General features: G+C 46.9%; 2 protein-coding genes across 3 annotated transcripts in view; one reads left to right on the plus strand and one right to left on the minus strand.

Annotated features, from left to right (window-relative positions):
• The first annotated feature begins 5,738 nt into the window (after positions 1-5,738).
• The window catches only part of LOC137335055 (zinc finger protein 239-like), a 53,181-nt gene continuing 35,288 nt past the window's right edge, over positions 5,739-23,631 (plus strand). Inside the window, exon 1 of the mRNA XM_068000131.1 lies at positions 5,739-6,686. Within this exon, the coding sequence (XP_067856232.1) occupies positions 6,097-6,686 (590 nt within the window). The 5' untranslated portion in view covers positions 5,739-6,096. The remainder of the gene's footprint in view (positions 6,687-23,631) is intronic.
• The window catches only part of fer1l4 (fer-1 like family member 4), a 320,348-nt gene continuing 311,440 nt past the window's right edge, over positions 14,724-23,631 (minus strand). For both annotated transcript variants that reach the window (XM_068000123.1, XM_068000124.1), the window contains one exon: positions 14,724-16,253. In XM_068000123.1, coding sequence (XP_067856224.1) covers positions 16,025-16,253 — 229 coding nt within the window. In that variant the 3' untranslated portion in view covers positions 14,724-16,024. The remainder of the gene's footprint in view (positions 16,254-23,631) is intronic.

Raw genomic sequence — 23,631 nt, forward strand, 5'->3', positions numbered from 1 at the left:
TGCTATAGGAAAGATAGAGCAGGAGGTAAAAGAGGAGGGGGAGTTGCGTTCTTGATTAGGGAGAACATCACGGCAGTAGTGAGAGGGGATATATCCGAGGGTTCGCCCACTGAGTCTATACGGGTAGAACTGAAAAATAAGAAGGGAGAGATCACTTTGATAGGATTGTACTACAGACCCCCAAATAGTCAATGGGAAATTGAGGAGCAAATATGTAAGGAGATTACAGACAGCTGCAAGAAAAATAGGGTGGTAATAGTAGGGGACTTTAACTTTCCCAACATTGACTGGGACAGCCATAGCATTAGGGGCTTGGATGGAGAGAAATTTGTTGAGTGTATTCAGGAGGAATTTCTCATTCAGTATGTGGATGGCCTGACCAGAGAGGGGGCAAAACTTGACCTCCTCTTGGGAAATAAGGAAGGGCAGGTGACAGAAGTGTTAGTGAGGGATCACTTTGGGACCAGTGATCATAATTCCATTAGTTTTAAGATAACTATGGAGAAGGATAGGTCTGGCCCAAAAGTTAAAATTCTAAATTGGGGAAAGGCCAATTTTGATGGTATTAGACAGGAACTTTCAGAAGTTGATTGGGAGAGTCTGTTGGCAGGCAAAGGGACGTCTGGTAAGTGGGAAGCTTTCAAAAGTGTGTTAACCAGGGTTCAGGGTAAGCACATTCCTTATAAAGTGAAGGGCAAGGCTGGTAGAAGTAGGGAACCTTGGATGACTCGGGAGATTGAGGCCCTAGTCAAAAAGAAGAAGGAGGCATATGACATGCATAGACAGCTGGGATCAAGTGGATCCCTTGAAAAGTATAGAGATTGCCGGAGTAGAGTTAAGAGAGAAATCAGGAGGGCAAAAAGGGGACATGAGATTGCTTTGGCAGATAAGGCAAAGGAGAATCCAAAGAGCTTCTACAAATACGTAAAGGGCAAAAGAGTAACTAGGGAGAGAGTAGGGCCTCTTAAGGATCAACAAGGTCATCTATGTGCGGAACCACAAGAGATGGGTGAGATCCTGAATGAATATTTCACATCGGTATTTACGATTGAGAAAGGCATGGATGTTAGGGAACTTGGGGAAATAAATAGTGATGTCTTGAGGAGTGTACATATTACAGAGAGGGAGGTGCTGGAAGTCTTAACGCGCATCAAGGTAGATAAATCTCCGGGACCTGATGAAATGTATCCCAGGACGTTAGGGAGGAAATTGCGGGTGAGGTGCCTGAAGATTGGTGGGTAGCAAATGTTGTGCCTTTGTTTAAGAAGGGCGGCAGGGAAAAGCCTGGGAACTACAGACCAGTGAGCCTGACATCTGTAGTGGGTAAGTTGTTAGAGGGTATTCTGAGAGACAGGATCTACAGGCATTTGGAGAGGCAGGGACTGATTAGGAACAATCAGCATGGTTTTGTGAGAGGAAAGTCATGTCTCATGAATTTGATTGAGTTTTTTGAAGGGGTAACCAAGAAGATAGATGAGGGCTGTGCAGTAGACGTGGTCTACATGGACTTCAGCAAAGCCTTTGACAAGGTACCGCATGGTAGGTTGTTACATAAGGTTAAATCTTATGGGATCCAATGTGAGGTAGCCAATTGGATACAAAATTGGCTTGACGACAGAAGACAGAGGGTGGTTGCAGAGGGTTGTTTTTCAAACTGGAGGCCTGTGTCCAGCGGTGTGCCTCAGGGATCATAACAAAATGGACGAGTTAACGGCACAAATAACTACGTATGGGTATGATCTTGTGGCCATTACAGAAACATGGCTGCAGGGTGACAACGACTGGGAATTAAATATGCCAGGGTATTTAACAATCAGGAAGGACAGGCAGGAAGGAAGGAAGGGGAGGTGGGGTGGCTATGTTAATAAAGGAAGGAATCACTGTAATACAGAGAAATGATATTGGGACAAAGGATCAGGACAATGAAACAGTTTGGGTAGAGATAAGGAATAATAAGGGGGGAAAAACACTCGTGGGCGTAGTATATAGGCCTCCTAATAGTTGCAACTCTGCTGGAAGAAGTATTAATGAGGAAATAGTCGAGGCATGTAATAAGGGAACAGCTATAATTATGGGGGATTTTAACTATCATATTAACTGGACAAATCAAATTGGGCAGGGCAGCCTTGAAGAGTTTATTGAGTGTATTAGGGATGGATTTCTTGAGCAGTATGCAACTAATCCTACAAGGGGGCAGGCAGCCTTGGACCTGGTCCTGTGTAATGAGCCAGGATTAATTAATAATGTCCTAGTTAAGGAACCCCTTGGAATGAGTGACCATAACATGGTTACATTCCATATCCAATTAGAGGGTGAGAAGGTTGGTTCTCAAACAAGCGTACTGAGCTTGAATAAAGGAGACTATGATGGTATGAGAGCGGAATTGATTAAAGTGGACTGGGAAAATAGATTTAAGGGTAAGACGGTACATGAGCAATGGTGTTCATTTAAGGAGTTATTTTACAACTTTCAAAAAAAAATATTCCACTGAGGAAAAAAGGGTGTAAAAGAAATGACAGCCATCCGTGGCTAAGTAAAGAAATTAAGGATAGTATCCGACTAAAAACAAGGATATATAAGGTAGCCTAAACATTCACTCCCTTCACCACTGGTGCACTGTGGCTGCAATGTGTACCATCCACAGGATGCACTGCAGCAACTCGCCAAGGCTTCTTCGACAGCACCTCCCAAACCCGCGACCTCTACCATCTAGAAGAACAAGAGCAGCAGGCACATGGGAACAACACCACCTGCACGTTCCCCTCCAAGTCACACACCATCCCGACTTGGAAATATATTGCCGTTCCTTCATTGTCGCTGGGTCAAAATCCTGGAACTCCCTTCCTGACAGCACTGTGGGAGAACTGTCACCACACGGACTGCAGTGGTTCAAGAAGGCGGCTCACCACCACCTTCTCAAGGGTAATTAGGGATGGGCAATAAATGCCGGCCTCGCCAGCGATGCCCACATCCCATGAACGAATAAAAAAAAAAGCGAAACTTAGTGGGAGGATAGAAGATTGGGATGTCTTCAAAAGACAGCAAAAAGTAACTAAAGGATTGATTAAGAAAGGGAAGATAGATAATGAAAATAAATTAGCAAAAAATATAAAAACAGATAGCAAGAGTTTCTATAGTTATATAAAAAGAAAAAGGGTGGCTAAGGCAAACGTAGGTCCCTTAGAGGATGAGACCGGGAAATTAATGGTGGGAAACATGGAGATGGCAAAAATGCTGAACAAATATTTTGTTTCAGTCTTTACGGTAGAGGACACTAAGAATATCCCAACACTGGACAAACAGGGGGCTCTAGTGGGGGGAGGAGCTAAATACGATTAAAATCACTAAGGAATTGGTGCTCAGTAAAATAATGGGACTCAAGGCGGATAAATGCCCTGGACCTGATGGCTTACATCCTAGGGTCTTGAGGGAAGTGGCAGTAGGGATTGTGGATGCTTTGGTAATAATTTTCCAAAATTCTCTGGACTCAGCAAAGGTCCCGGAAGATTGGAAAACTGCTAATGTAACACCCTTATTTAAAAAGGGTAGTAGGCAGAAGGCTGGAAATTATAGACCAGTTAGCCTAACATCTGTGGTGGGTAAAATTTTGGAGTGTATTATTAAGGAGACAGTCGCGGAACATTTGGATAAACATAATTTAATAGGACAAAGTCAGCATGGCTTTACGAAGGGGAAGTCATGTCTGACAAATTTGCTTGAGTTCTTTGAGGACATAACGTACAGGGTGGATAAAGGGGAACCAGTGGACGTAGTGTATTTAGACTTCCAGAAGGCATTCGACAAGGTGCCACATAAAAGATTATTGCTCAAGATAAAGAATCACTGGATTGGGGGTAATATTCTGGCATGGGTGGAGGATTGGTTATCTAACAGGAAGCAGAGAGTTGGGATAGATGGTTCATTCTCGGACTGGCAACCAGTAGCCAGTGGTGTTCCGCAGGGGTCGGTGCTGGGTCCCCAACTCTTTACAATCTATATTAACGATTTGGAGGAGGGGACCGAGTGTAACATATCAAAGTTTGCAGATGATACAAAGATGGGAGGGAAAGTAGAGAGTGAGGAGGACATAAAAAACCTACATGGGGATATAGACAGGCTGGGTGAGTGGGTGGAGATTTGGCAGATGCAATACAATATTGGAAAATGTGAGGTTATGCACCTTGGCAGGAAAAATCAGAGAGCAAGTTATTATCTTAATGGCGAGAAACTGGAAAGTACTGCAGTACAAAGGGATCTGGGGGTCCTAGTGCAAGAAAATCAAAAAGTTAGTATGCAGGTGCAGCAGGTGATCAAGAAGGCCAACGGAATGTTGGCTTTTATTGCTAGGGGGATAGAATATAAAAACAGGGAGGTATTGTTGCAGTTATATAAGGTATTGGTGAGACCGCACCTGGAATACTGCATACAGTTTTGGTGTCCATACTTAAGAAAAGACATACTTGCTCTCGAGGCAGTACAAAGAAGGTTCACTCGGTTAATCCCGGGGATGAGGGGGTGGACATATGAGGAGAGGTTGAGTAGATTGGGACTCTACTCATTGGAGTTCAGAAGAATGAGAGGCGATCTTATTGAAACATATAAGATTGTGAAGGGGCTTGATCGGGTGGATGCGGTTAGGATGTTCCCAAGGATGGGTGAAACTAGAACTAGGGGGCATAATCTTAGAATAAGGGGCTGCTCTTTCAAAACTGAGATGAGGAGAAACTTCTTCACTCAGAGGGTAGTAGGTCTGTGGAATTGCTGCCCCAGGAAGCTGTGGAAGCTACATCATTGAATAAATTTAAAACAGAAATCGACAGTTTCCTAGAAGTAAAGGGAATTAGGGGTTACGGGGAGCGGGCAGGAAATTGGACATGAAGCTGAGTTCGGATCGGTCAAGGCCCTGTGGGTGGCGGAGAGGGCCCAGGGGCTGAGTGGCCGGGTCCTGCTCCTACTTCTTGTGTTCTTTAGATTTGAGGTTAGGATCAGATCAGCCATTATCTTATTGAATGGCGGAGCAGGCTCGAGGGGCCGATTGGCCTACTCCTGCTCCTATTTCTTATGTTCTTAAATATGAGGTGTTGCTGGACCGGGAGTCACTGTAGGTCATTGAACACAAGGGTGATGGGTGAATGGGACTTGGTGCGAGTTAGGATACAAGAACGATAGTCAACACCTTCAGGGGAGGAGAGAGAGGGGAACCAGTGAGTGTGGAACTGAACCCAGTCAGAGTCAGCACCTTCAGGGGAGGAGAGGGAGGGGAACCAGTGAGTGTGGAACTGAACCCAGTCAGAGTCAGCACCTTCAGGGGAGGAGAGGGAGGGGAACCAGTGAGTGTGGAACTGAACCCAGTCAGAGTCAGCACCTTCAGGGGAGGAGAGGGAGGGGAACCAGTGAGTGTGGAACTGAACCCAGTCAGAGTCAGCACCTTCAGGGGAGGAGAGGGAGGGGAACCAGTGAGTGTGGAACTGAACCCAGTCAGAGTCAGCACCTTCAGGGGAGGAGAGGGAGGGGAACCCGTTAGTGTAGAACTGAATTCAGCACATCGGAGGAAAAAATGTTGGAGATGGTGCGATGGGTTTGGATTTCAGCACAAGGAGGAGGGAGAGTGTGGGACAGGGATTTACAGCTTTGGAGGCTAAAGAGAGAAAAAAATGATCCATAGAAACTAGAATTGTCTGTTCTGAATTTCTATCCTGTATTTACAGTGATGACTTTTGTAAACTCCTTTTACAGGGAATTAGAAGGGGAGGATTCGCAGACAGGAAACTCAAACCACACATCACGTCAAGATCTGACCGAGTCACTCGATTCATCAGGACCTGAATATCATCGGCCTTTGAATGTGGAAGGAGAAATGTTTGTCTGTTGTGTCTGTGGGAAAAGATCAAACATCAGTGTGAATGGAAAATCACCGAGACACACACCCGAGTGAGAGTGTTCCAGTGCACTGACTGTGGAAAGAGCTTTAACCAGTTACACAGCCTGAAAAAACATTGCACCATTCACAGTGGGGAGAAACCGTACACGTGTTCTGTGTGTGGACGAGGCTTCAACTGATCATCCAACCTGGAGAGACACAAGGACACCCAGACCATGGAGAAACCGTGGAAATGTGGGGACTGTGGGAAGGGATTCAATTACCCCTTCCAGCTGGAAACTCATCGACACAGTCACACTGGGGAGAGGCCGTTCACCTGCTCTCTGTGTGGGAAGGGATTCACTCAGTCATTCGCCCTCCGAACACACCAGCTTATTCACACTGCGGAGAGACCTTTTAAATGCTCTGACTGTGGGAACAGGTTTAAAAGCTCGGAGGGACTGATTAGACACCAGCGAGTTCACACTGACGAGAGACCGTTCAGTTGCTCTCACTGCGGGAAGAGGTTCAGGCAGTCATCCACTCTCATTGCCCACCAGCGTGCTCACACTGGGGAGAGACCATTCACCTGCTCCGTGTGGGGGAAGGGATTCATTCAGTCACAGCACCTACTGACACACCAACTTGTTCACACTGATAAGAGACCTTTTAAATGTTCTGACTGCGAGAAGACCTTTAAGAGCAAATGGGAACTGCTGACACATCATCGACGCACTCACACTGAGGAGAGGCCGTTCACCTGCTCCGTGTGTGGGAAGGGATTCACTCATTCATCTAACCTGCGGAGACACCAGCAAGTTCACCTGTGAGTGCAGGGGTTGGATTCTGTGTTATTGCTACTGTTAATCACATCCAGGACTGAACCATGTTCATTCTGACAGTTGGGGTTTGTTTCTGATGTTAATAACCCCTATAACTGGGCTGGAGTTTAATATTCTGGATACATATTAAATGAGGTAGAAGATCAGCCATGATCTTATTGAATGGTGGGGCAGGCTCGAGGGGCCGTATGGCCGACTCCTGCTCCTATTTCTTATGTTCTTATGTAATATATATCAATGGCCTGGATGAAGGAACAGAGTGTCTTGTGGCCAAATTTGCTGATGATACAAAGATAGGTGGAAAACCAAGTTGCGATGAAGACACAAAGAGCTCGATTTTAGCATCCGCGATCGGGTGCGTTCCTGGCGGGGGGGCCACGAAAACCGTCGATTCCCGGGGAAGGTTGGGAGCCCGGCTCCAACCCGCCCACTTCCGGGTTTCCCACAGATGCGCTGACATGCGTGCGCAGCACCCGCATGTGGGACTCCCGCCGGCAATTAAAGCCGGCGAGGTGCCACTAAGGTATTTATTTTGGTATTTCAGGTCGTTTACAGACCTGATTAATGAGATATTTTGGCAGGGATGGGATTTTACATACAACTGAGACTGTTTCCCGCACTGGGGGAAACACTCCCAGTTCAAATGGACGTGTTGCAGCCATCAGCCTGTGGCAGCTGCAAAGGTCCATTTGACAGGTGGGGGGGGAGACCCTCACTCATTGCAGGAGGCCACTCTGTCACTTTGGACAAAGTTTGGCCTCCACCACCCTCCTCCTAACACTAAAATTCACAAACTTGCACACTTACCCCGGTGTCCAGACACATGTACCTACCTTGCGGACCCCCTCAGATGTACATCTTCCGGATGGGGACCGCCGTAGCTGCAGTCATGACCTCCTCGGAGGGCGAACAGCATCACCAGCCTCACCGGCCACGCCATCCACCTCTGACACGTGGAGCTCCACAACACAGTGCTGTGACACATCCACCTGCACAGCGGGAGGGAGGGCAACCGCAGAGAGAGATGCATTGCAGAGGGCACTACCCTCGCCACAGGGGCCACAGGGTCCACAGACCAAGGCTCAGCTTCCTGGACCTCTCTGAGCAGCAGTGCACACGGAGGCTCAGAGTCACTCGACATGTAGTCGTGGACATCTGCAACCTCCTTCATGCCGAGCTGCTCCCGGCTGGCCCGAGCACCATCTTCTTACCTGTCGCTGTCAAAGTCACCACTGCCCTCAACAACTTCTCCTCCACATCCTTCCAGGGTGCCACCGGGGACATCGCCGACGTCTCTCAGCCGTCTGCACAAAAGAGCCCTGCAAATGCACCTACACCCACTCTGCAGTGACACAATGGGTGGCATCAGTTGTGGGTCTTCATTGTGATCCTCAGGAAAGGGCATTATAGCACAAACCAGACAAGATTTGCAAAGACGTGGCAGTAGTGGTGCCAATATAATATGTAATGTGAGTTGCTCAGAAACTAAATATAAGTAAAAACCATGACAAACCCTCAAACACCCTTGTGCATCCCCTTCATGCTCATGACAAGTTTGCCTACTGCATATATGTGATGCATGCCCTGTGGCTGCAGCACAGGTAGTGGCAGGTTGAGTGAGGCTGACTGTGAAAGAGATGCACGAGAGGGTGAGTATGAGATAGAGCCATGAGATTGTATGAGGATTGGGTTGAGTGGTAGTGGCGGGATGAGTACTGGCGAGGTGAGTAAGTGCAGGTAAGATGAGGATGAGCTTTGAGTGGGTGTGAGGGGTGATGTGACAGAGTAGTGTTGGCAGTGCAGAAGGAGATGTGGGGTGGGGGCGGTGATGTGGCAGACGGAGTGTAGGGGAATGAGTAAGTGTACTCACTTTGGCTGACCTACTTAGGTCATTGGAGCGCCTCCTGCACTGTATGCAGGTGCGTGATATGTTGGTGGTGCTGGTGACCTCCTCTGCCACCTCGAGCCAGGCCTTCTTGGTGGCAGAGGCAGGCCGCTTCCTCCCGCCCACCGGGGGGAGGATCTCTGTCCTCCCCCTCCTCCTCACCCCATCCAATGATACCTGGAGTGAGGCATCATTAAACCTGGGAGCAGCCTTCCCCCTGGGCTGCTCCATGCTGTAATTTTTCCTATTTCTTGCAGCATCAGTCAATGGAGGACTGCCCGCTGCGCAGCTTAGCAGCGGGAAACCCGGAAGAACAGGTAAGTGGATCCAATCAGCCTGCGATTGCGCGCGGGGCAGACTGATTTCACCGGGCGAGTTACCCACGCGCCCAATCGCCGCGAACCCGCCGCCCTGGTAATATCGAGCCCAAAGTGTCTGCAAAGCGATATTGACAGGTTAAGAGAATGGGCAAAAATTTGTCAGATGGAATATAATGTGGGAAAATGTGAAGTCGTCCACATTGGGAGGAAAAATAAAAAAGCAAAATATTATTTGAATGGAGAAATACTACAAAATGCTGCGGTACAGAGGGATCTGGGTGTCCTCGTACATGAAACACAAAAAGTCAACGTACAGGTGCAGCAGGTAATCCGGAAGGCAAATGGAATAGTGGCCTTTATTTCTAGGGGGATGGAATATAAAAGCAGGGAAGTCATGCTACAACTGTACAGGGTGCTGGTGAGACCACATCTGGAATACTGCGTACAGTTCTGGTGCCCTTATTTAAGGAAGGACATACTTGCATTGGAGGCGGTTCAGAGAAGGTTCACTCGGTTGATTCCGGGTATGGAAGGGTTTTATTTTATTCGTTCATGGGATGTGGGCGTTGCTGGCGAGGCCGGCATTTATTGCCGATCCCTAATTGCCCTTGAGAAGGTGGTGGTGAGCCGCCTTCTTGAACCGCTGCAGTCCATGTGGTGAAGGTTCTCCCACAATGCTGTTTGGAAGGGAGTTCCAGGATTTTGACCCAGCGACGATGAAGGAACGGCGATATATTTCCAAGTCGGGATGGTGTGTGACTTGGAGGGGAACGTGCAGGTGGTGTTGTTCCCATGTGCCTGCTGCCCTTGTCCTTTTAGGTGGTAGAGGTCGCGGGTTTGGGAGGGTCTGTCGAAGAAGCCTTGGCGAGTTGCTGCAGTGCATCCTGTGGATGGTACACACTGCAGCCACTGTGCGCCGGTGGTGAAGGGAGTGAATGTTTGGGGTGGTGGATGGGGTGCCAATCAAGCGGGCTGCTTTGTCCTGGTTGGTGTCGAGCTTCTTGAGTGTTGTTGGAGCTGCACTCATCCAAGCAAGTGGAGAGTATTCCATCACACTCCTGACTTGTGCCTTGTGGATGGTGGAAAGGCTTTGGGGAGTCAGGAGGTGAGTCACTCGCCGCAGAATATCCAGCCTCTGACTTGCTGTTGTCACCACATTATTTATATAGAATCATAGAATCATAGAAGTTTACAACATGGAAACAGGCCCTTCGGCCCAACATGTCCATGTTGCCCAGTTTATACCACTAAGCTAGTCCCAATTGCCTGCACTTGGCCCATATCCCTCTATACCCATCTTACCCATGTAACTGTCCAAATGCTTTTTAAAAGACAAAATTGTACCCGCCTCTACTACTGCCTCTGGCAGCTCGTTCCAAACACTCACCACCCTTTGAGTGAAAAAATTGCCCCTCTGGACCCTTTGGTCTTGTACGGTTGGTCCAGTTAAGTTTTTGGTCAATGGTGACCCCCACAATGTTGATGGTGGGGGATTTGGCGATGGTAATGCCATTGAATGTCAAGGGGAGGTGGTTGGACTCTCTCTTGTTGGAGATGATCATTGCTTGGCACTTGTCTGGCGCAAATGTTACTTGCCACTTATGAGCCCAAGCCTGGATGTTGTCCAGGTCTTGGTGCATGCGGGCACGGACTGCTTCATTATCTCAGGGGTTGCAAATGGAACACTGTGCAATCATCAGCGAACATCCCCATTTCTGACCTTATGATGGAGGGAAGGTCATTGATGAAGCAGCTGAAGATGGTTGGGCCTAGGACACTGCCCTGAGGAACTCCTGAAGCAATGTCCTGGGGCTGAGATGATTGGCCTCCAATAACCACTACCATCTTCCTTTGTGCTAGGTATGACTCCAGCCACCGCCTTATGAGGGAAGATTGAACAGTTTGGGTCTATACTCATTGGAGTTTAGAAGAATGAGAGGAGATCTTATTGAAACATACAAGATTCTGAGGGAACTTGATAGGGTAGATGCTGAGAGGATGTTACCCCTCATGGGGGAATCTAAAACTTGGGGGCATAGTCTCAGAATAAGGGGTCACCTGTTTAAGACGGAAATGAGGAGGAATTTCTTCTCCCAGAGGGTTGTGAATCTTTGGAATTCTTTACCCCAAAAAGCTGTGGAGGCTGAGTCATTGAATACATTCAAGGCTGAGTTAGACAAATTTTTGATCAGCAAGGGAGTCAAAGGATATGGGGAAAAGGCGGGAAAGTGGAGTTGAGGTAAAAATCAGATCAGCCATGATCTCATTAAATGGCAGAGCAGGCTCAAGGGGCCGAATGGCCTACTCCTGCTCCTATCTCTTATGGTCTTATGGTCTATAGGTTGATAATGCTGTTTTAAATAAGCATATAGGATCCTGGGCTTTATAAATAGAATCATAGAATCATAGAAGTTACAACATGGAAAAAGGCCCTTCGGCCCAACATGTCCATGTTGCCCAGTTTATACCACTAAGCTAGTCCCAATTGCCTGCACTTGGCCCATATCCCTCTATACCCATCTTACCCATGTAACTGTCCAAATGCTTTTTAAAATAGAGGCATCGAGTACAAAAGCAAGAAAGTTATGTTGAACTTTTATAAAACACTGATTGGGCCACAACTGGAGTATTGTGTCCTTTTCTGGGCACCGCAGTTTGGGAAAGATGTGAAGGCCTTAGAGAGGGTGCAGAAAAGATTTACTGGAATGGTTCCAGGGATGAGGCTCTTCAGTTACGTTGATAGACTGGAGAAGCTGGGGTTGTTCTCCTTGGAGCAGAGAAGGTTAAGGGGAGATTGATAGAAGTGTTCAAAATCATGAGGGGGTTTAGATAAAGTAAATAAAGAGAAACTGTTCCCATTGGAAGAAGGGTCAAGAACCAGAGGATACAGATTTAAGGTGATTGGCAAAAGAACCAGAGGCGACATGAGGAAAAACTTTTTTACGTAGTGAGTAGTTATGATCTGAAATGGGCAGCCTGAAAAGGCGGTGGAAGCTGATTCAATCGTGGCTTTCAAAAAGGAATTGGATAAATACTTGAAGGGAAAAAATATGCAGGGCTACGGGGAGAGTGCAGGAATGGGACTAACTGGATGGCTGTTACAAAGAGCCGACACGGGTCGATGGGCCGAATGGCCTCCTTTTGTGCTGTAATGATTCTCTGATTCTAAATATACACACACAAACAAATAAGCACACAGGTAGCAACAGATACAGAGATAGACACAGATAAAAATAAATTGATCGAGAGAAATCGGTACAGGGTCACGGACTCAGCCTTGGCTCTGTTCTATTCGGTTCGGCTTTCGTTCACTCGGTCTCCTGGGAGAAAAATAGACCCAACCTGTTCAATCTTTCCTCATAAGACAACCCTTCCATCCTGTGGAGTTTTTATTCCTCAAGGGTATGTATATTCATTGAGAATTATGAATTATTTCTTTAAATGTTTGTCATTGCTTATCTACTATCATATCTTTAAATCTTTGTTTAAATTTAAGTCCCTAGTTTTGGACTTAACTGAGGCTCATCTTAAGGCCCATCCTGAAACCCTTCCCATCCTGAGGCCAGTTTAACCCAGTGGCCGAAAGTTGCTTTGGACAGGACCCACTTTCTGCAGAATCCCTGAAGCTCCCCGTTTATTGAAGTCACTTTCAGAACTCACTGTGATGAGAAACTCACCTCTGAGCTGCTGGTCCGGGAGCACAATCATTAACCCTCCCACACCCACAGCCTGTGGGCCGGGGTCACAATCATTAACCCTCCCACGCCCACAGCCTGTGGGCCGGGGTCACAATCATTAACCCTCCCACGCCCACAGCCTGTGGGCCGGGGTCACAATCATTAACCCTCCCACGCCCACAGCCTGTGGGCCGGGGTCACAATCATTAACCCTCCCACGCCCACAGCCTGTGGGCCGGGGTCACAATCATTAACCCTCCCACGCCCACTGCCTGTGGGCCGGGGTCACAATCATTAACCCTCCCACACCCACACCCACAGCCTGTGGGCCGGGGTCACAATCATTAACCCTCCAATACTCACTGCCTGTGGGCCGGGGTCACAACCATTAACCCTCCCACACCCACAGCCTTGCATCTACCACTTGCTTCCTGTTCATCAGACTTACTTCTTGTCTCAAGTGGAGTTTGAACCTACAACCTTCTGACTCAGAGGTGAGAGTGCTACTGACTGGGCCAAACTAACAGCTGGACTGAAGGCCCAAGAAGTTGAAGGGTACATGATTTATCAGAGAACGATGCAGCACAGAAGGAGGCCATTCGGCCCATTGTGCCTGTTCCAGTTCTTTGGAAGAGCAATGCAATTAGTCCCACTCCCCTGCTCTTTCCCCATAGCCCTGTAATTTTTTCCCTTCAAGTATTTATCCAATTCCTTTTTGAAAGTTACTATTGAATCTGCTTCCACCACCCTTTCAAGGCAATGCATTCCAAATCATAACAAATCTCTGCATTAAAAAAAAATTCTCCTCATCTCCCCTCTGGCTCTTTTACCAATAACCTTAAATCTATGTCTTCTGACTTTGGATTCCCCCATCAGAGGAAATAGTTTCTCCGTATCTACCGTATTGAATCCCTTTATCATTTTAAATATCTCGATCAAATCATCCCTCAGCCTTCTAAACTCAAGGGAATACAAGGCAAGTTTATGCAACCTGGGCTCATAATTTAACCCTTTAAGCCTTGGTATTATTCTGGTGAATCTTCACTGCACCTCCTCCAAAGCCAATATATCCTTCCTGAGGTGCGATGCCCAGAACTTAGCGCAATACTCCAGATGACTAAGGCTCTGTACAACTGAAGCATAATTTCCTTCCCTTTGTAATCTAGCCCCCTTCAGATAAAGGCCAACATTCCTTTAGCCTTTCTGATTGTTTTTTGTATACTAGCTTTTAGTGATTTGTGTACATTGTCACCTAAATCCCTTTTCTCCTCCACAGTTCTTAGTCTCTCACCATTAAAAAAATACTCTGATTTGTCTTTCTTGAACATCACACTTGCCCATGTTGAACTCCATCTGACATAGTTTTGCCCATTTACTTAGTCTGTCTATGTCCATTTGTACCTTCCTGCTCCCTTCTAGGAACTGCATTTGTGATTATTTAAACAACTTTCAGAGGGAACGCCTCTAACAGGACGAGTGGTGTAGCATGGTGCAACAGATCCTGCAAATTCCTACACTTAGATAAATTGTTCGGCGGTTTGTGACCCAAGTATTCCAACTTTACATGAAAAGTCCAAAAGACTGTGAGACTGGTACTTGCTGATGAATCTGAGTGATAAGAAATCACTTGCACTTCTAGTCAGTAACAGAGAACAGGCACAGAAGAATTTCATCCCACCGATCCGGGCTCAGTTCAAATTCAGAGGTGAAAGGTCAATGTCTAATCCACTGTGACACAAGTCCTCCTGATCCCAACCATCTGCATTTTACAACCTTGTCATTGTAAATTTAGAGAAACATACACCCTACTTACCTGTCTAGGAATTTTACTACATCATTTTGTACAAATGTTATATATTTTGAAGAGCAATACAGCTTAGAAATATAAATACAAACATTCATCATCTTAAAACCCATCCAACCATAGTGCACCTAGCTGATCAAATTGCATCCAATCACAGAGCATACAGCTGATCAAATTGCATCCAATCACAGAGCATACAGCTGATCAAATTACATCCAATCACAGAGCATACAGCTGATCAAATTGCATCCAATCACAGAGCATACAGCTGATCAAATTACATCCAATCATGGTGCCAAAAAGTAGATTACAATTGATATACAAGAGACAAGATATTACAATTTGCAATCAAAATTTAGTAAAAGACAAATATAAAAGTACATAATTCAAGATAGTTAATAACTAAAAAACATAAACTTTATTCTAATACATTGTTCTGACTGCAGATCAGAATTTACAAAATTCTATTGGTATAAAGAATCCCCACTAATTTGCCCTATTGCAAAGTGCACAAATTATTACTGAGTCAAAAAGTGTTTCTCGTGACTTGTCGAGGAGCTGCTACATGTATTCGGGTGGATAGCTATACCCTTATTGGTGTCTCTCAGTTGCCGCTTGTTATTGTATTGGGTAGTTTAAGGCTGCGGGTAAATGTTGCTAACTATCCGAGACGTTTAGCTACAGTCGACAATACTTGTGTTAAATCGCCTGTTTGGAAAAGCCAATTTCAGCTTACATCATGTGGAATACCCTCCAGTTAATGTTTCAGGAGTATAAAAAACTCTGCGGTAAGTTTATGAATTGCCAACAGACAACGTGAGCCCTTGTTAAACTCAGCCCGCCACGGCTCTAGAGTTTCATTCCACAGGGTGCGAGGGTGAAGCAGTGACCGAGGCCTTTAGAGGGTCCACAGACTCAGACTGGGACCGATTCCAGTGTCATCACTGTTTGGGGCAGTGCCCAAGTCGTCACTGTTTGGGGCAGTGCCCGAGCTATCACTGTGTTTGGGGCAGTGCTCGAGTCATCACTGTTTGGGGCAATGCCTGAGTCGTCACTGTTTGGGGCAGTGCCCGAGTCGTCACTGTTTGGGGCAGTGCCCGAGTCGTCACTGTTTGGGGCAGTGCCCGAGTCGTCACTGTGTTTGGGGCAGTGCCCGAGTCGTCACTGTGTTTGGGGCAGTGCCCGAGTCGTCACTGTGTTTGGGGCAGTGCTCGAGTCGTCACTGTGTTTGGGGCAGTGCCTGAGTCGTCACTGTGTTTGGGGCAGTGCCCGAGTCGTCACTGTTTGGGGCAGTGCCCGAGCTATCACTGTGTTTGGGGCAGTGCTCGAGTCGTCACTGTGTTTGGGGCTGTGCCCGAGTCGTCACTGTGTTTGGGGCAGTGCCCGAGTCGTCACTGTTTGGGGCAGTGCCCGATTTGTCACTGTGTTTGGGGCTGTGCCCGAGTCGTCACTGTTTGGGGCAGTGCCCGAGTCGTCACTGTTTGGGGCAGTGCCCGATTCGTCACTGTTTGGGGCAGTGCTCGAGTCGTCACTGTTTGGGGCAGTGCCCGAGTCGTCACTGTTTGGGGCAGTGCCCGAGTCGTCACTGTTTGGAGCAGTGCCCAAGTCGTCACTGTTTAGGGCAGTGCTCGAGCTGTCACTGTGTTTGGGGCAGTGCCCGAGTCGTCACTGTTTGGGGTAGTGCCCGCCCATTGATGATCTTCTCACTAATGAACTGTGGCATGGTGTAAAGGATCAGAAAGATAAAGAGAGCCAGGATGACGAGGACCAGCAGGCCAATGATGTACCACTTGTAGTTCTTCCAGATAAAGTAGACAAAGGATTTCAAAGGGTTGATAAACCAGTTAAAGGATGTGTTGGGACGGCTGAAAAATTAGAAAAAGGCACATATTAGTCAATCAGCCAATATCAGGGCTTTACATAATTTTAGATGCGCTCTGGAACATTCCAGTTAAGGAAGTGGTGATGTCCGATTTTGTTACTTTTTGTTGTATTAATGGTCTGACGTACACCAACATTGGTGCCTGAGGACTCCACAAAATGTGTACACTGGGGTAATGCACTACCTCTCAAGCTGTGTTATGCTTATTCACCACTTCCCAAAACATTGTCCCATGCTGCAAACACTCCCTCCAGGTGAGACAGCAATTTACATTTACTTCCTCCAACCCAGACTTCTGAAATGTCCTCCTTTTTCCTTAGCCAACGATTGCCTTCATTTAAAAAGTACTTGGATGTGCTCTTGAAGTGCAGTAACCTACAAGGTTACAGGCCAAGTGCTGGAAAGTGGGATTAAGCTGGCTAGCTCTTTTTCAGCCGGCACAGACACGATGGGTCGAATGGCCTCCTTCTGTGCCATAACTTTCTATGATTCTATGGAAACAGGGCCCTGACTGGGTCCATCCCATTTTCCTCACTTCCACTCTCACCCCTCCCCTGTCTCAGAACTGGGTTAGGGTCCCCCATGGCAGATGGAATTTACTATGGGGAAGTATGAGGTCATCCACTTTGGATCCAAGAAAGACAAATCGGAATATTTTCTTAAAGGTGAGGGACTAGGAACTGTGGAGGATCAAAGGGATTTTGGTGTACACAGATCACTAAAAGCTAGTGCACAGGTACAAAAAATAATCAAAAAGGCGAATGGAATGTTGGCCTTTATCTCAAGGGGGCTGGAATATAAAGAGGAGGAAGTTATGCTTCAGTGTACAGGGCTCTGGTTAGACTCAATTTGGAGACTGTGTTCAGCATGGATTTGTGAAAGGTAGGTCGTGCCTGACAAACCTGATTGAATTTTTTGAAGAGGTGACTAAAGTAGTGGACAGGGGAATGTCAATGGATGTTATTTATATGCACTTCCAGAAGGCATTTGATAAGGTCCCACATAAGAGACTGTTAGCTAAGATAGAAGCCCATGGAATCAAGGGAAAAGTACGGACTTGGTTAGGAAGTTGGCTGAGTGAAAGGCGACAGAGAGTAGGGATAATGGGTAGGTACTCACATTGGCAGGATGTGACTAGTGGAGTCCCACAGGGATCTGTCTTGGGGCCTCAATTATTCACAATATTTATTAACGACTTAGATGAAGGCATAGAAAGTCTCATATCTAAGTTTGCCGATGACACAAAGATTGGTGGCATTGTAGGCAGTGTAGATGAAAACATAAAATTACAAAGGGATATTGATAGATTAGGTGAATGGGCAAAACTGTGGCAAATGGAATTCAATGTAGACAAATGTGAGGTCATCCACTTTGGATCAAAAAAGGAGAGAACAGGGTACTTTCTAAATGGTAAAAAGTTAAAAACAGTGGATGTCCAAAGGGACTTAGGGGTTCAGGTACATAGATCATTGAAGTGTCATGAACAGGTGCAGAAAATAATCAATAAGGCTAATGGAATGTTGTCCTTTATATCTGGAGGACTGGAGTACAAGGGGGCAGAAGTTATGCTGCAGCTATACAAAACCCTGGTTAGACCGCACCTGGAGTACTGTGAGCAGTTCTGGGCACCGCACCTTCGAAATGACATATTGGCTTTGGAGGGAGTGCAGCGTAGGTTTACTAGAATGATACCCGGACTTCAAGGGTTAAGTTAAGAGGAGAGATTACACAAATTGGGGTTGTATTCTCCAGAGTTTAGAAGGTTAAGGGGTGATCTGATCGAAGTTTATAAGATATTACGGGGAACAGATAGGGTGGATAGAGAGAAACTATTTCTGCTGGTTGGGGATTCTAGGAGTAGGGGGCACAGTCTAAAAATTAGAGCCAGACCTTTCAGGAGTGAGATTAGAAAACATTTCTACACATAAAGGGTGGTAGAAGTTTGGAACTCTCTTCTGCAAACGGCAATTGATTCTAGCTCAATTGCTAAATTTAAATCTGAGATAGATCGCTTTTTGGCAACCACAGGTATTAAGGGATATGGGCCAAAGGCAGGTATATGGAGTTAGATCACAGATCAGCTATGATCTTATCAAATGGCGGAGCAGGCACGAGGGGCTGAATGGCCTACTCCTGTTCCTATGTACTTCCCCTTTTACTGTGATTTTTGCAGCATCTTCTTCCTTGGCAAAGACAGATGCAAAGTACTCATTTAGTACCTCAGCCATGCCCTCTGCCTCCAAGCATAGATCTCCTTTTTGGTCCCTGATTGATCCCAATCTATGTGAAGGTTAAAGTCCCCCATTAAGACCACTATGCCTTTCTTACACGCTTGTCTAATCTCCACATTTATACAATCTAGCACTTCAGAGCTGCTGCCAGGGGTCCAAAACACAATTCCCACTATAGTCTTAGATCCTTTCCTATTTCTCAATTCAACCCATAAGGTTAGGGTTAGGGTTGGCTGCTTACCTCTCGTTATATCCTCCTTTATCATTGAAGTGAGGTAGTTGAGATACTGGATGGGCTAAAAATTGATAAAGAGGAGGTACTAGAAAGGCTAGCTGTACTTAAAAGTAGATAAGTCACCCAGTCCGGATGGGATGCATCCTAGGCTACTGAGGGAAGTAAGGGTGGAAATTGCGGAGGTAGTGGCCATAATCTTCCAAACATCCTGAGATACGGGGGTGGTGCCAGAGGACTGGAGAATTGCAAATGTCAGTTTAATCTCGGTAGTGGGGAAACTTTTAGAAACGATAATCTGGGACAAAATTAACAGTCACTTGGACGAGTGTGGATTGATTAGGGAAAGTCAGCACGGATTTGTTGAAGGCAAATCGTGTTTAACTAACTTGATTCAGTTTTTTGATGAGGTAACAGAGAGGGTCAATGACGGCAACGTGGCTGATGTGGTGTATATGGACTTCCAAAAGATGTTTGATAAAGTGCCGCATAATAGGCTTGTTATCAAAGTTGAAGGCCATGGAATAAAAGGGGGCAGTGGCAACATGGATATGAAATTGTCTAAGTAATAGGAAACAGATAGTAGTCGTGAACGGTTGTTTTTCGGACTGGAGGGAGGTGTACAGTGATGTTCCCCAGGGGTTAGTACTATGACCACTGCTTTTCTTGATATATATTAATGACTTGGACTTGGGTGTACAGGGCACAATTTCAAAATTTGCAGATGACACAAAACTTGGAAGGGTAGTGAACAGTGAGGAGGATAGTGACAGACTTCAAGAGAACATAGACAGGCTGGTGGAATGGGCGGACACGTGGCAGATGAAATTTAAAGTGGAAAAGTGTGAAGTGATACATTTTGGTAGGAAGAACGAGGAGAGGCAATATAAACTGAAGTGCAATTCTAAATGGGGTGAAGGAACAGAGATATCTGGGGGTATATGTGCACAAATCATTGAAGGTGGAAGGGCAGATTGAGAAAGTGGTTAAAAAAGCATACGGGATCCTGGGCTTTATAAATAGAGGCATAGAAGCAAGGAGGTTATGATGAACCTTTATAAAACACTGGTTCGGCCACAACTGGAGTATCGTGTCCAGTTCTGGGCACCGCACTTTAAAAAGGATGTGAAGACCTTAGAGAGGGTGCAGAAGAGATTTACTGGAATGGTTCCAGGGATGAGGGACTTTAGTTACGTGGATAGACTGGAGAAGCTAGGATTGTTCTCCTTAGAGCAGAGAAGGTTGAGAGGAGATTTGATCGAGGTATTCAAAATCATGAAGGGTCTATACAGAGTAGATAGAGAGAAACTGTTCCCATTGGTGGAAGGGTCAAGAACCAGAGGCCAAAGATTTAAGGTGATTGGCAAAAGAACCAAAGGCGACATGAGGAAAAACTTTTTTACACAGCGAGTGGTTATGATCCGCAATGCACTGCCTGAGGGGGTGGTGGAGGCAGATTCAATCATGATCTTCAAACGGGAACTGGATAAGTACTTGAAAGGAAAAAATCTGTAGGGCTACAGGGATAGGGCGGGGGAGTGGGACTAGCTGGATTGCTCTTGCAGAGAGCTGGCACGGACTCGATGGGCTGAATGGCCTCCTTCCGTGCTGTAACCTTTCTATGATTCTATTGTCTCAGGATACAGTTACTTTTGCCATTTAACCATCTCTTGTTTTCCACTTAAGCACTTACAAGTCACTCTATTTTGTGTGTGTGTGTGTGTGTGTCTGTGTCTGTGTGAGTCTCTGTGCGTGTGTGTGTGTGTGTGTGCGCCTGCGTGTCTGTCTCTGTGTCTGTGTGCCTGTGTGTGTGAATCTGTGTGTGCGTGTGTTTTTCTTCTCTCTTCTTTCTTCTGTTCCTTTTTAAATGCTGTTCTCCCCCTGAATTCGCATCTTTCTCTCGTTTCTCTCCTATCTCTCCTCATGCCCTCTCTGAGCTCATCTTGTCCATGAGACCCACCTCCTGCTCCCTCAACCCTATTCCCACCAAACTGCTGACCGTCCACTTCCCTTCCTGGGCCCCAGGATAGCTCAAAAAACCCACCCTTGATCCCACTGTCCTTTCAAACTACCGTCTCATCTCCAATCCCCTTTCCTCTTCACAGACTTTGAACGTGCTGTCGCCTCCCAAATCCATACCCATCTTTCCTGCAACTCCATGTTTGAACCCCTCCAATCAGGTTTCCACCAGTGCCACAGTACTGAAACGGCTCTTATCAAAGTCACACGACATCCTATGTAGGGAGAAGGGGAACAGCCAGAAGTCATGGTCCAGGTTGGAACCAATGGGTAGGAAATGAGGTCCTACAGACAGAGTTTCAGGAGCTAGGAAGGAAGTCAAAGAGCAGGATCTCAAATGTAGTAATCTCTGGTTTACTCCCAGTGTCACCCACTAGTGAGTATAGGAATAGTGGGATAAGACTCTCTAACCAATAGTCAGTTCTGAATACTGGTGGGGAGAGGGTTCCTCTGGGGAGTGCAGCCACAGCCAAGACCACAGCACCATGGATGACTCAGCTGTACGGGGGTGGGGGGAGGGGGGCGGGGGGTAGGAGAAAGGTCAGGCGAGCAATAGTGATCGGGGATTCCATAGTTAGGGGAGCAGTAAGGCTTTTCCTTTTTTTTATTCGTTCATGGGATGTGGGCGTCGCTGGCGAGGCCGGCATTTATTGCCCATCCCTAATTGCCCTCGAGAAGGTGGTGGTGAGCCGCCTTCTTGAACCGCTGCAGTCCGTGTGGTGAAGGTTCTCCCACAGTGCTGTTAGGAAGGGAGTTCCAGGATTTTGACCCAGCGATGATGAAGGAATGGCGATATATTTCCAAGTCAGGATGGTGTGTGACTTGGAGGGGAACGTGCAGGTGGTGTTGTTCCCATGTCCCTGCTGCCCTTGTCCTTCTAGGTGGAAGAGGTCGCGGGTTTGGGAGGTGCTGTCGAAGAAGCCTTGGCAAATTGCTGCAGTGCATCCTGTGGATGGTACACACTGCAGCCACTGTGCACCGGTGGTGAAGGGAGTGAATGTTTAGGGTGGTGGATGGGGTGCCAATCAAGCGGGCTGCTTTGTCCTGGATGGTGTCGAGCTTCTTGAGTGTTGTTGGAGCTGCACTCATCCAAGCAAGTGGAGAGTATTCCATCACACTCCTGACTTGTGCCTTGTAGATGGTGGAAAGGCTTTGGGGAGTCAGGAGGTGAGTCACTCGCCGCAGAATACCCAGCCTCTGACCTGCTCTTGTAGCCACAGTATTTATGTGGCTGGTCCAGTTAAGTTTCTGGTCAATGGTGACCCCCAGGATGTTGATGGTGGGGGATTCAGCGATGGTAATGCTGTTGAATGTCAAGGGGAGGTGGTTAGACTCTCTCTTGTTGGAGATGGTCATTGCCTGGCACTTGTCTGGCGCGAATGTTACTTGCCACTTCTGAGCCCAAGCCTGGATGTTGTCCAGGTCTTGCTGCATGTGGGCTCGGACTGCTTCATTTTTTGAGGGGTTGTGAATGGAACTGAACACTGTGCAATCATCAGTGAACATCCCCATTTCTGACCTTATGATGGAGGGAAGGTCATTGATGAAGCAGCTGAAGATGGTTGGGCCTAGGACACTGCCCTGAGGAACTCCTGCAGCAATGCCCTGGGGCTGAGATAATTGGCCTCCAAAAACCACTACCATCTTCCTTTGTGCTCGGTATGACTCCAGCCACTGGAGTGTTTTCCCCCTGATTCCCATTAACTTCAATTTTACTAGGGCTCCTTGGTGCCACACTCGGTCAAATGCTGCCTTGATGTCAAGGGCAGTCACTCTCACCTCACCTCTGGAATTCAGCTCTTTTGTCCACGTTTGGACCAAGGCTGTAATGAGGTCTGGAGCCGAGTGGTCCTGGCGGAACCCAAACTGAGCATCGGTGAGCAGGTTATTGATGAGTAAGTGCCGCTTGATAGCACTGTTGACGATACCTTCCATCACTTTGCTGATGATTGAGAGTAGATTGATGGGGCAGTAATTGGCCAGATTGGATTTGTCCTGCTTTTTGTGGACAGGACATACCTGGGTAATTTTCCACATTGTCGGGTAGATGCCAGTGTTGTAGCTGTACTGGAACAGCTTGGCTAGAAGCGCAGCTAGTTCTGGAGCACAAGTCTTCAGCACTACAGCTGGGATGTTGTCGGGGCCCATAGCCTTTGCTGTATCCAGTGCACTCAGCCATTTCTTGATATCACGTGGAGTGAATCAAATTGGCTGAAGACTGGCTTCTGATGTGATTCCAGGATGGTATGTTGCCTCCCTGGTGCCAGGGTCATGGATGTCACTGAGTGGCTGCAGAACATTCTTGGGGGCGGGGGGGAACAACCAGAGGTCATGGTCCATATCGGTACCAATGACCAAAGAGGGATGAGGTCTTGCAGGCAGAGTTTAAGGAGTTAGGAATGAGATTAACAAGCAGGACCTCAAGGTTAATAATCTCTGGATTACTCCCAGTGCCACGTGCTAGTGAGTATGGAAATAGAAGGACAGAGCAGATGAATGCGTGGCTGGAGAGATAGTTCAGGAGGGAGGGCTTTAGATTCCTGAGGCATGGGGACTGGTTCTGTACAAGCCGAACAGGTTGCACCTCAACAGGGCTGGGACCAATATCCTTGCGGGGAGGTTTGCTAGTGCTGTTGGGGAGGGTTTAAACAAACTAATTTGCAGGGGGATGGGAACCTGAGAGGAGATGGAAGTGGAAAGCAGAAAAGCAGTAAGTGAAATTGGAAGGCAGCAAAAACAATGGCCAGCAGCAAATAAGGTCAAAATAGGAAAAAATGTTAAAAAGGCAAAATTAAAGGCACTTTATCTGAATGCACGCAGCATTCACAAGGTAGATGAATTGACAGCACAAATAGAAGTAAATGGGTATGATCTCATTG

This window comes from Heptranchias perlo, chromosome 19 (assembly GCF_035084215.1).
Source record: "Heptranchias perlo isolate sHepPer1 chromosome 19, sHepPer1.hap1, whole genome shotgun sequence".
Taxonomy (NCBI): Eukaryota; Metazoa; Chordata; class Chondrichthyes; order Hexanchiformes; family Hexanchidae; genus Heptranchias; species Heptranchias perlo.